This window comes from Alnus glutinosa, chromosome 3, assembly GCF_958979055.1.
Source record: "Alnus glutinosa chromosome 3, dhAlnGlut1.1, whole genome shotgun sequence".
NCBI lineage: Eukaryota > Viridiplantae > Streptophyta > Magnoliopsida > Fagales > Betulaceae > Alnus > Alnus glutinosa.
In genome coordinates this window covers 5116706-5130304 of record NC_084888.1, presented here as the reverse complement: position 1 = coordinate 5130304, position 13599 = coordinate 5116706, and the positions used below count along the sequence as shown (strand labels likewise).

At 39.0% G+C, this 13599-nt stretch overlaps 3 protein-coding genes and 1 long non-coding RNA gene across 4 annotated transcripts; 2 read left to right on the top strand and 2 right to left on the bottom strand.

The window, feature by feature from the left end:
- Positions 1-2033: 2033 nt before the first annotated feature.
- On the bottom strand, positions 2034-3335 carry LOC133862712 (uncharacterized). Its single transcript, XR_009899280.1, has 2 exons — positions 3031-3335; positions 2034-2205 (listed from the first exon to the last, which is right to left on the bottom strand). It is a non-coding gene; the product is annotated as an uncharacterized LOC133862712 (long non-coding RNA).
- On the top strand, positions 3320-5545 carry LOC133862711 (reticulon-like protein B13). Its single transcript, XM_062298564.1, has 4 exons — positions 3320-4580; positions 4662-4848; positions 4959-5170; positions 5254-5545. The coding sequence occupies exons 2-4, from the start codon at positions 4745-4747 to the stop codon at positions 5430-5432; spliced, it is 495 nt and encodes a 164-aa protein (XP_062154548.1). The 5' UTR covers positions 3320-4580; positions 4662-4744; the 3' UTR covers positions 5433-5545.
- Positions 5546-5728: 183 nt separating this feature from the next.
- Positions 5729-6940, top strand: LOC133862710 (RPW8-like protein 3). The gene has a single exon (XM_062298563.1). The coding sequence runs from the start codon at positions 6100-6102 to the stop codon at positions 6730-6732; it is 633 nt and encodes a 210-aa protein (XP_062154547.1). The 5' UTR covers positions 5729-6099; the 3' UTR covers positions 6733-6940.
- Positions 6941-7288: 348 nt separating this feature from the next.
- LOC133862709 (pentatricopeptide repeat-containing protein At4g37170) lies at positions 7289-9736 on the bottom strand. Its single transcript, XM_062298562.1, has one exon. The coding sequence runs from the start codon at positions 9608-9610 to the stop codon at positions 7535-7537; it is 2076 nt and encodes a 691-aa protein (XP_062154546.1). The 5' UTR covers positions 9611-9736; the 3' UTR covers positions 7289-7534.
- Positions 9737-13599: the final 3863 nt, after the last annotated feature.

Below are 13599 nucleotides of genomic sequence, written 5' to 3'. Positions count from 1 at the left end.
TGAGCTTGAATCCATTCGGCCCAGACCAGAACCAGAAGCCCATTAACCCAGAACCCGGTCAGACCCATAACCATCAAACCCATAATCCATAACCCGAGCCCAACCCGGTCAGACCATAACCCATCAAACCCGACCCATTTCAGAAAACCGAAGACCCGGACCCATACCCGTGAAAATCTAGAAAATCTAGTGAAAATAGTAAGTTCGGTCACGGAAATTCGCCGGAGAAGTCGCCGGCGGGTCGGTTTTCCGGTTCGGGTCACGGGTTTGGATCCGGGTCAGTTCAGTGGGTCATGAACTCGGGCTATGGATCACGGGTTAAATGGGTTCTCGGTTATGGGCTGGGTTCGGATTATAGTTCCTGAGAACCGGGCTTTAAAGGCTAGGCTCATGGTTAATGGGCCGATCGGGTTCACAGGTTCCGGGTTTGGGCTTACAGAAATGGAAATTCTGGCTAATGGTTTTGGGCTGTTGCTGGGCTTGTGGTACGGGCTGGGCTCACGGTTTCTGGACTGCCGTTGAGATGGCTGGGTTAGGTTCTCTAGCCTTCTGAAAACATAGCCAAATCAAGTCTTCATGTCGACAGGTTTGGCTAGAACACGGCTACGCGGTCACGATTCTTGGTTGCTGGAAATCTGGTGCGGCACAGCTCACGGCCATAACTTCGTCGGAAAAGCCTCTGGGTTGAAGCCGGATGGCTGGAAATTTGGGTTCGGTATGGGTTGCACAAGTTTGGGTCTGAAGGTTCTAACTCACGGTTTTGGGTTGCTGGTCTGCTGATTCGTCGAGGTTCAGCTTATCGGGGTCACGGCCGGCTGGGCTCTCGGCTAGTCGGATTGTTAGATCCGGCTTCACTGGGTCATTGGGTTACTGCCGGGTTTTGGTCTCTCTCTCTCTCGGGTTGCTGCCGGTTTAGGAGGAACGAAGGAGTCTAAATGGGTTTTCGGGTTTGAGGTGTTCGGGTTCTCTCTTTCTCTCATGTACCGATTCTGTTTGTTTTTCTTCCTCTCACAAATCTTTGTTTCGAGCAACAAAGATAAACACAGAGATGAAGTTTAAGAAAGAAGAAACTCAGCAACTGAGGGTGCGATTTCTGCAGAGAAGATGTCCAGTTTTTATAGAACAACGATCGAGTGCTGTGGTTTATAATAAAATGAAGTGGAATTGGTTTGGTGAACACTGAACTTAGTGCTGCACTGATCGATTCAGTGGAAGATTAATATATCAGAGTGGAGAAGGTGGGAATAGTTGGTGCAATGGAGAAATCATTCGAAGCAAATTGGAGAAGAATGGGAGATTAATGAATTCGCAGTGAAGGATTAATTTGAACTCTAATGGAGAAGGTGGGAGATTAATTAAACGCAGTGGAGATTATGAATCTTATGGTTGGGTCACGAAGATAGCGCAATAGCTCAGGGAAGATGCACTGTCCAGGGAGATGATTGTTCAGATAATATTAAAATTGTAAGGTGGAGAAGATGATTGTCAATTTGTTGCAGTGGAAAATTCATAAACAACCGAGTGGAGAGGGCGGCTGAGTGGAGAAATTTATGAAATAATTTATCCGAATAATTAAACAAAAATATATATTAAACAATATATTACCAATTTATGAAAATAGGGTAATTAAATTTTTACGGTTAATTATCCGTCTACTATTTTATTAACTCAGTAATATATATTTGGTGATAAAAATAATTATCAGTTTTCCAAAACACCGGTTCATTAAAAATCAGTTTGAAAAATATTTATAGTTTATAAATCGAATGATTATTTATTCAAATAATAAATTTTATTATAAAAATATGTCTTAAAAATCTGGGGCATTACATTCTTCCCCCCTTAACAGAATTTCGTCCTCGAAATTATAAGCTATTCGTATAAAGTTTCTATTAAGGAAAAATTCAGATTTTTAAAACAAGTCCAGTACAGAGCTGTAACGCTCCCAAACCGCTATGTGTTAGGTTCGTCACTTTTCTCTTTAAACTGCAAAGATTCGTAAGGTCTGCCAAATATCTTAACTAGTATGCTGATTTAAATAAATAAAATAATAATGGTTTCAAAATATCAGAGTTTTTAATAAATGCGGAAACGGTCATTTAATTGTAAAAGATACAATAACTGAAAATTTTGGGTAATATAAATGAAATGTCCTAATGCATTCCTAGATCCCATCCCGGCCACCTACGTCTCTCTGTTCATAACCTGAAAACAAAAACAAAATAAGGGGTGAGCACAAAAAAACATGCTCAGTAAGGAATCCTCAACCATAAAACAGTTGAGTTAAATTCTTTTGAAAATCTTCAAACAATTGTCAAAAACTCCTTTTAAATATCTCCAAAACATTTGTCAAAAACTCCCTTTTTATACACAAGATAATACATATATATATATATATATATATATTTGAAATAATCATTACTCATAGTATGCCCAATACACTATTACGCCCTGTGTACGTAGGGTTGCGCGGTCGTTGCTGTGACCTTGGGTGAGTAACGCGGTTTACCTGTGGCCACAGGCTCCACCCCCGTCAGCTAATTAATTGAAGTGCACTTAGACTGACATAGAGACAGATACCGCTGTCACTAAGCGAACCAGCGGGTGCGCTTCCATCTCGAGCTACGGTACCGAGCTAAATCTTGAAGGGTCTCGAATCTCTGTGGGTCTAGGGCCCAAATAATAGTCTCCTCCACACACGTGCCCTTTTCAAAAATATTTCTCCTTTATATATAACTCAAAGAGTTTTTCTCCTAAAACTTTCTCATTCTTTTCTTGTATATCTTCTCACAAAACTTTCTCATTCTTTACTAGTATATATAGAGCAACGTGTTGGAGGGTTTTTTACTCAAAATCACGATTTCAAGAATATTATTTTTATACTCAAAACTTTCATATCAAAACCAACAAATCCTTTATATAAATAAAATAATTTGAAATACCGAATCAAAATAGTTAATCGAAATTTTGCAAATAAAGGAATAATTAAAATAATATAATAATTTAAGAAGGGGTAAAGGGTTCCCTTACTTGGATTTTCCCTTAATATCAGGATCGGGCTTTGTATAGTTTCTTGATTTATTAAATAAGAATTTTCACTAGAAAATCTAGTGAAAACGATGAGTTCGGTCACGGGAAAATCGCCGGAAAATCACCGGAAAGTAGCCAGAAAACTCTGCCGGAGACGGGTTTCTTTCTGTATTTTTTTTTCCTACTCTCATGATTTTCTCCCTTGTAATTCTCTCAATCTCACGGTCTCACACTCTCTTGTTCAGTATCTCTACGTCTCTTGATTAAAAGAGAGCAAAGGAAGAACAACAAAGCAGGAGAAGGGAGAAGAGAGAAGAAGGAAGGAGTGTGGAAAACAAGGAGCCTTGCATGCTTATTTATAGGAGAATGAATGGTTAGGATCAAGTAGATAGGTTTTGATCCAATGGATGAGAATTGGTGCATCCAATGCAAGTGGGTTTCATCATCACTAAGGTAGTGCATTTGCATTATCATTAAAGAAAATGAAATTTAAGCCAACTCTCTCTCTCTCATTCATGATGGCTTGGCCACTAGGGAGATAGTGCACAAATTAGGAGAAGTGGGTGATGAGTTGACAATCAAAGGAAGTATTAAGTAATGCTATATGAATTTTCGTCCAAATAGAGACCAGCTTACTCCAAGCAACGTTTTGATGGTCAAAACTACTCCGATCGCTGTGAAATTTTGAGGGTAGATACATGATGTCAAGATGAACACTTTCTCTTTTTGGTCCAACTCAATCCGAGTTCGTTATGACTGAGTTTTGGTCAATCAAAGTTTCTGGTTTACTTTGACAAGTTAAAACAAGATATTGTTTAGACTACTTTCATTTTATGATTGCTCTAGATTCTATTCTAGACATCTTTTATTCTTTCATCATGAGAGGAGGAGGGAATAAATGTAGTGGAATGTTGCACTAGGTGTTGAATCATTATATCTTCCACTATCATATTTAATCATCCAACTAAAATGATTAAACACACATGCATTTATCAATGGTATTCTTATGGTATAAAAATAGGTCTTTCACATGTTGAGTTGGGTGGTGACTCATGTAATCATCATGATCATAGGAAGATAACATGTGATAGATGGGTTGGATTTGTGGATAGCAATTGGAATGGGTTGGGTTAAGTTCAAAGATGGCCCAATAATGAATAATGTGAATTTCCGTCCAGAACAGGGGTTGTGTTTTTGACGGATGTTTTCGGGTACCAAATAAAGTCCAAAAATTATGAAATTTGGAGGGTAGCTAGAGGACTTCAAGATGAGCGTTCAGAATTTTAAATCGACCAAAACGGAGTTCGTTTGACCATGTTTCCGTTATTCCAAAGTTTAAGGTTTGTTTTGAATGAGTTGAATACAATGAGTGCTCCCTTATTTATAGAGACTAGAATAGAAATGAGTCTTCTATCTTAGCAATGTGGGACAAGAGGATGAAGCTTTTATATAAGCCAATGGCCAAAGCTTCTCCTCACTTAGGCAATGTGGGACAACCAACATATTATCTCTAACATCTACTACATCACAATCTTCATTGCCCGCATCAGGTAATTAAGCTTTTACTTCTCTTTATTTGTCCCCCCTACACCTACTACGTACACTGATCCATCGATTCTGTTTTGGCACAGACGCTCTGAGAGATATAATCCTATGGAAGAGAAAGAAGCAAAGTTTGTTGGTTCTCTTAATCGCAACAGCAGCATGGGTGCTTATGGAAGTCTATCAGTTCAACTTCATCACTATTATTTCATGGGCAGCCATGTTCATTGTCGTTTCACTGTTCCTTTGGGGCAATATTCTTAGGCTTCTTGGCAAGTAAGTTCCTCCTACGTACAATCAAACTAGCTCCCCTGTTTTTTTTTTTTTTTTTTTTTTTTTCCTGAATGGGATATATAGAGAGAGTTGATTATTTTGGATATATACAGAGACCCGTCAGACATGTCGGGGTTGGAAATTTCAGAGGAAACAGCTCTTGAGATGGCGAATTGGATTCGAGCATGGATTGAGGAGGGAATCCGATGGATGTTCCGCGTGAGTGCAGAGAGAGAGTGGTTTGTATTTGCAGGAACTGTTGCTGGTTTGGGGTTACTCTCCTATGTGGGAACTCTCACCGATCTGCTAACACTTATTTACACAGGTAATCTCTTTGAAGAGAAACCTCTTCTTTCTCTTGTCTCACTGCCGCTCTCTCTTTCAAGTGGGGAATTGTTATTATTGCAGGTATTGTAATGGGCATGACTGTTCCAGTATTATATATGAAGTACGAGGATAATATAAAGAGGCATGAGGAGTGGGTGAAGGGGCAAGCCAGAAGATTCTATGACATGGTTGATGAGAAGGTGGTAAAGAACATGAAGAACAGGATCGTAGAAAGGAAGAAGGAGAAGAAGGTTGAATAGTTCCTTTAATTACTTGCATAAGGACGTCTATGTATGTATCTTCTTTACGTTTGTAGTAGCTTTGGCTGCTAAAAGTCTTGCATTTATATTGATTCCTTGTGTACGTAATTTAATCTTCCTTTTGTACAAGGCTAAAATTTTCTTCCAAATCAGGGTTAAAATATATATAAACTCTGATCACATTCACTTTGGGCACATTAAGTTTAATAAACTAGATTAAAAAGAAAAAAGAAAAAAAATCTCAAACCCAATTTTATCCACTTGAAAGAATAGGCCTTCAGGAAGAAATTAGACTAGTAAACTGCAACATTCAGTCCGACAATTAATAGTGGAAAGATTCAAAGGGTTGTAGCTTCCAGAGTAGAGAATAATAGGACCGAGTCGGCTCCTTGTATATTTCCAGTGAACATATATAATTCTACCGAGTGGAGAAGAATATAGGACCGAGTCGGATCCTTACTTATTTCCAGAAAACATAGCATTTTTCTTAACCCAATGTCACGCACGCAACCTCCGATCCGGTGAACATAATTAATTTCTACGAAGCAAAGTCGAAGCTGCTTGGAAACAAACCAATGCAACCAACCAAATTGCTCTCTCTCTCTCTCTCTCTCTCTCTCTCCATAAATGGAGGCTCGTGTTGGCCGAAGTTAATGCGGTAGAGCAAATGGCAGAAGTCATATTAGAGATAACTCTGGGAGAGGTGGCCAGAAATCTTTTAGAAGCTGTAAGAGAGACCAAAGAGAGAGCCATTAGGTTTAAACCCTTGCTCGTAGACCTCGAAAGCACAGTCAAAATTCTAATTCCCAAGATCACTAGGATCGAACAGTTAAGCCAAGAGTTGGGAGAGTCGCCCAAGGATGAAATCCAGAAGTTGAAACGACTGCTGGATGATGCGAAGCAGCTTGTTTCCAAGTGCTCGGAGATAGCTTGCTGGGATTTCTGCCGAAGGGACAGGTACTCCAAGAAGCTCCATCAACTGCAAGCTGCACTTCGCTGGCTGATTGATGTTGAACTTCCGGTCGGGCAATCAGAGGATCTTATGCGGATCCTGGTTGAGGTAGAGCGCATTCGTCAAACCCATATTGCTGCGTGTTCTCCGTTTCAGATATTGAATCCGGGTAGAAGTCTCCATCCAATTGGTTTGGGTGATCATCATCAGAGACCTGTTGATAATGATGGTATTCCCAGAAAGGAGTTGCCTGTGGTTTCTGGGTTCAAGAGGAATTGGATCGTTTCGCTTTTGAGTTTTTTCCGTTGGTTTCCCGGCACACTGTTTCCCAGATACAGAAATGTGTAAGGTATTGAATACATACAAGTGTTTCATTTTTCTGGTGTAAAGGTTGTAGGAACTACAACCTAGTTTGTAGAAAATTTATAAATTTATGTCCATAAGCTTTTGATTGATTAGTAAATTTCATATTGAATTAATATGAAATTTAGCATGTACCATTGGTTTAATAAAATGTTAATTTAATTGAAAGTCGATTTAATAAAGATTACAATCATCTTCTTGTAAAGACAGAAGAACTATCTTTAGAGGCTGCAAAGCAGTGCAAGGTGACCAGATGAACTCGCCAAATATTCAAATGTTTAAAGAGAGAATTATTGAATTAGGATGGAGTTTGGGGCAGGCAAATATATTTGACGAACAAGAAATCACCCACCCAAGCATGTTGCATGGGGCACTTGTTTGACTATGGCTGCAGCTATACTTCCTAACATTCGAGATGCTCACAAGCAGAGAAGACAGATAAAATAATCATGGAGTTTAAAGATGGTTAGACTCTAGTTCTTATATCAACAGGCCTCACCCGATGCTTTGATGGTCAAAATGATAATTTGGTTGCGAAACATGAAAGAACACTAGAGATGGATTGTGAGGGGTGTGTTACATAGGACTGGTATATATGGCAGGATATTTTGACCAAAAAGGAGCTCTGTTAATTTTGGCCACAAAAGGAATAATCAAATATATCACAAACATCCGAAATAATGAATCCAGAAGAACTTGCGGAAAACGCACAGCTTATAGAAACACGATTCCCCTTATCTTTCTGACATCATGCAGAAATGCATCACGGATCTGTAGGTGCCTTGAATTACCAATAGTCTCCACATGAACAGCTTCCATTCTCAAAAGTATGGAACCGATTTGAATCCCTCACTATTATTTTTCTTTGAACAATCTTCGAAATAAATTTAATGGCAGTGTGGCAATCTACACAAGTTCTTAAATTCTTAAAAACCTTGATTGTCGTTCCTGGTGGAGTTGAAATGATTCCAAATGCAACCGCAAGCTTCTCACTGTGGTAGGAGAGATTTTGCTCCTTCTGCTCCTCCTCAACATCATGTAGCACAAAATTTGTGTCAGGGACATATCCTTCTTCCTTCATCTTCTTTGACAACTTTCCCAAAAAGTTGTGTATTTCATCCGACTTTGAGTGGGATTTATCTCCCACTAAGAATACATGTACCTCTCTCTTGATCTCAATCCAACTCAAACCTGGCTTCTTTACCACTCGTTTGTCATCCATAGCCTTTCTAACCTTTGCCACCTCACTCCACATACCAGCAGTAGCATAGATGTTGGCCAGAGTAATATAGGTAGCTGGATTCTCAGGCTCTATCTCAAATAATGCTTCTGCTGCTCGCTTTGCAAGTTGAAGGTTTCCATGAATTCTACAACCACCAAGTAAGGAAGCCCACAAGTATTTATCGGGCTTCATGTGCATTTTATTAATAATATTCTCAGCTTCTCCAAATCGGCCAGCTCGGGCCAATAAATCAATGATACAAGCATAATGATCTGCTGTATGTGTTAACCCGTGTTTTTCCTTTATTGAGTGGAAGTATTCGATTCCTTTATCCACAAATCCAGCATGCGTACAAGCAGAAAGAACCCCAACAAAAGTAATGTGGTCAGGCTGAGTACCTGATTTGAGAAGCAACTCAAAAAACTTAAGCGCCTCAATCGGTTGGCCATTCTGAGCATATCCAACAATCAGGGAAGTCCACGAAACTAAATCTGGCCGAGGCATCCCCTTAAACACCCTTTTTGCATTCTCAATATTCCCACACTTTGAATACATATGAACAAGAGCACCTGCTGCAAATGAAAAGGGATCAAACCCTATTCGAGTCATGTACCCATGTACCTGCTTGCCCAGGTCCTCTGCAGCATGATCAGCACAGGCATTTAGAACCCCAGCAAATGTAAACTCATTAGGTCTAATCCCCGATCTCATCAACTCTGACAACAAAGCAAATCCCTCTTCCTTCCTCCCATCCTCAAAGTATCTGCCAATCATTGCCGTCCATGAAACAACGTCTCTATCTACCATCTTGTCAAAAATGCGACTAGCCTCCTCAATACTCCCGCATTTCCCATACATATCTGATAAAGCACTCCAAACCACCTCATCTGAATCCAATCCAATTCTCATTATATAACCATGAATCTCCTTGCCAGTACGTAAAGTTGGAATCGCTGCTGAGGCGGCAAGAGCACCAGATACCGTGAACTTATTCGATTTTGAATTATCATGTCTTAACATCATCCGGTACAATTCCAAAGCCTCTTTAGGCTGGTCATGGCGAACATACCCCGAGATCATTGCGGTCCAAGAAAAATTATCTCTTTCGGGCATTTCATCAAACAATTTTCTCGACTCTCCAAGCTTCCCCATTTTTGCATACCCACTAATCATTGTATTCCAAGAACACAAATCTCTCTCACCCATTTCATCGAACACTTTCTGCGCATCCCCAAGACTCCCACATTTAACATACATATCAAGAAAACGGTTACAAATGAAAACCCCGGGCACGAACCCGGAGGCTTTGGTATGAGCATGGACCTTCTTGCCCTCTTCAAGAGCACGATGCTGGAGACAGAGCTGTATGAGGTTTGAGTATACCGAAGCAGTGGGTCGGTCAATTTGGTCAAGCAACTGCACCGCATCTCTTAAGCGCTTCTGTTCGCAGAGAATGTCTATGGCTTCTTTGAAATTCTTGTTTTCGCATAACCTGGATATGAGAGAATCTTTGGCGTTGGACTTGAAGAAAGTTTTCTGAGAAAGAGGTTGTTCATTCAGCTGGGATTTCTGAGAGGAGTAAGCGAGAGCTCTCTTGGAGGATAACTGAGACAAAGAATGTTTGAGATTCAGAAATTTCATAGTTGAGACTTGAGAGAGTAGCCGTAGCAAGCACAACTGCGTACGGTCACATACGCTCACGAAGCGCGAAAAAAAAAATAAATAAATAAAGAGCCGGGCGAAAATTGAAACCGGGCTTTGAGAAAGAGTGGCCTTTTCTACTAGGAAAAGTTTATTTTAGCGTTTTATTTAGAGAAAAATGTCAAATCAGTGAACTTGGTTATACCGATATTCACTAAGCCTCTTTTTGGTATAAAAATTTGTTGAGAGTTGACTGCCGGATTTAAAATAACAAGCAGGTAATTGTACTTAATTTCTGTCCAAATTTCGGACGAAAAAAGAAGAAGATGGTGTATATATATATATATAATAATAATAATAATTAAAAAAAAAACTAGAAAAGATGGTGGTGGACTGGTGGAGTCTCATTTTTAGGCTAAATGAAGTGATTCGGTCACCTACTATTTTTTTTTTTTTTTTTTTTTTTTTCTTCTTCTCTTCTCTAGGAGGTGATTCAGCCACACCCCATTTCCAGTTTTTTTTTTTTTTTTTTTTTTAAAAAAAAAATTTATATATTATGTATTTTTTTTTATTATGAATGACATGTGTTATAATTTAATTCGTAATAACATGACATTTGACGGTTTCATAAAAAAATGAACAAAAATTGGGTACATTAATTATGACCTATTTGTTATTTTTACATACCATAGTAAGCTTTCAACAAATTTTTATACTACAATAAACTTATTGCAAATGTGTCACGCCCCCGTTTTGGGATGTAAGGGGATACGTGAACTTGAGAAAAATAAAATCATCCACAAATATAAATCTTTTTATATTAAAAGAGGATAATACAATAAACACAAAATGTAGATTAATACCCATAATTTCACATATGTTATAAGTCTTAGTAATATTTCAGCTAATACAAACAGCCAGGGATCACAAAATAAAACACTGATCATATACAAAAAAATAATCCGGTCTTCGAACTACTTCTTGGAGGAAACTTCTACTATCTCCAAACTGGTCCGGACTAGCAGTGTCATTACTATACATAAACAAAAAAAAATAAATCCCTGACTAAACGTTATGATCACGGGCTATCAAAACAAACATAAACCCACTGATCGGCATCAATGGGCCAGAACTGTGAATCATCATAGGTAGCGACCCCTATGGGTACGCCCGCTATGAGGATGATGATATGAAGCGCCATCTGAAAAGAATTGTAAGGGTAAGGGGGTGAGTTCAACAACTCAGTAAGTAACACAACAAAGCATAAGATATAATATAAAATTAATTTACACATTTAAAAATTTTCACATAAATAAAAATTCAGTAATAATAAGAAATGTGCATTCATAGTAATCATTCATAATGTGTAAGTTTTGTCCACCACTGGTCCACTTCCGCATTTTTACCATGAGCGGTGCACGTTGGGCTCGTCCATAGGACCGATCCCGAAGGACCCATAGGCTCATCCTGTCGTCACAGGGGAGAGCTGCCGGGTTAGGAAGCTCCCTAGGTGAGAACCCCCCGGCCGATAGCCCCACACTTTTGGTGTGGTTGCCCCGCTACCCAGCATTGTAATTATTATAAGATCCGGATCACAGCATTATGGTACCGTGTGACAAAACTTTGTGTGGTGTACATAAAACAAGTATTCAATCATAATTTCATCATCATGTTCATATTGTGCGCATGTAGCACATATATCATCATCTTCATTCTCATGATGCACATCTAGCACATAATTACCGTCTTCATTCATTCATGTGATTACAAATAACATATTCATTATTTTCATACCTGAGATAATAGAACAATTAATGTTAAAGTGAAAGTCTTTCGAAAATTCCCGACATTTTTCTTTGGAAAGGATTTTATTTAAAAATTTGCCGGGGTTTTTAGGGTTGTGTTTCCTTACCTGGATTTTCTGAGTGTAACTAGTTCCTCCTTCCTAGATTGGATCACAAGAATATATTTTTAGAAGATAAAATAATCAAATTTGGTGCATAATATATTGAATTAGATTAGCTAAAAGACTACTGTATTTTACAGCAAGCATCAAACCAATATTCTCCACATGTTTATTGACAAATTTGAAAGATACAAGTAAGGCTAAAGAACCTTAAAGTCCATATAGACTATGACAAATCACTTATAGTACAATATTGGCTAATGGTTCAATGATGACTAGTCTGAATGCATGTGCACCATGTAATAGTCATATAGTCTATAGAAGTTGGACTAAATACCATGTCAAATAATTAAAGCAATTGTCACTGTTTGGGCTTTTTTTTTTTTTTTTCAAATCATATTACGTTGTTCTCTGTTCTGATGTGGATTCACTCTAAGTTTTCCAAGTACATGACACTGTCAAATGAAATAGTTCTAATGGCAACAACTTAAGATGGCTTCTTTGATTTCTATCTCAACATCTAGAAACATTACTTAGCCAAACTATAAAATCGACATCCAGAACTGCAAAGCAACTCACACATAATTTCAATACTCATATAATTGATCACAAATATAAAGCTTTCTACAAAATATAATCACTGAATGAAGAAGCAGCTTCTCTACAACCCACAGAAGATTAAACAAGCATTCTGTACAGCATTCAGCACATGTCCATCATCTATCTTATTTATTGATGCAAAAACCCATATATAACCAAGATAAAACACCAACAATTTCATCTACAAACCAGCCCAGATTTTATTTATTTATTATTTTTTTTTTTTTCTCCATTACCCGAAACCCATTTGCTCTAAGAACCAAGAAAATTTCTCCATAAACAATATGGAAATCTGAACATTTGAAAGAATCCAACCAAAAAAATTCATCTGAAAACCCAAAATCAACTCCCCGTGGTCTTGCCGTCGCCAAGCCGTGGCCTACCGGCCCGACTTCCTGCCCGCCCCAACCGGTGGTTCACCCACCGGTTCTCTCTTCCTTCTCCCTCTTTCGATCTCTCCCTCATCTCTTCCTCTCAGTTGGGCTCAACAGGAAAAGAAATCAGGGAACCCAAAAAGAAACAAGATCAAAAATCAAAAATTTCTCAAGATCTATTCAACCCATATTCTGAAAATCAAAGAAAAACCCAGAAATTTCACTCACAGGGAGCCAGAGATCGCCGGAAAAGCGCCCTCCGATGGCGTCGCCGGCGCGGGGCCGCGATCGGCCGGCCCTGCGGTACCGTCCGCCCAGTCCGGTGGCTAGCCCACCGGCTGGGTCTTCTCCCCCTCCCCACACCCCCCTCTTCGGCCGGTCTCCCCCCCCCCCCCCCCCCCTTACTCTGTTCCTCAAATCCTCCCCTCACCCCATCTCTCTCTCAGAACAAGAAAAGAAAAAGAAGAGAGAAGAAAGAAGCAGGGGAAGGGAAAAATAATTACTAAGGGGGGGCGTCCAACTAAAGAAAAGAAAGGAAGAAAAAAAAGTAAATCATAGTGTTCAGGAGCCAAAAAAAAAAATTGCAACCCATTAACAGAAATCAAAGCTTCAACTCAACACAGTTTAGGCCAGAGGTTCTTCTCGGAATTACAGTACTCCAAACTACCATAAATAAATCATAAAAGCTTTACAAAAGTACCAAAGAAAAAGCATACCTGCTGCGTTAAGTTCTGAGAATAGCTAAAGCCTGAACTACTGCCAATGCCTTGAGGCATGGCGAGGGGAGTGCTTAAATAGAAGAAGGATGGGCAATCGTGGCTTAAAGAGGCATTGCATGGGCTCAACGTGTATTTTATTGAACTGAAAGGTGGCGAGAGGGTCAGATTGCATTAGTAAGGTGTCACTGGTTTCGGCTTTAAAGATGAGAAAGGTGGCAAGACTCTCCTGCCACGTGGAAGTGGTCTGCGAGAGGGAGCTATGGGTTTTTTTTTTTTTTTTTGCCTTAACCAAATTGGGTTTAAAAAAAATTAATAATAATTAATAAATAAAGACCATTATAAATTATGGCTACACTAATAAGAGTAAAAGAGAACCCATAGAATGCTTTT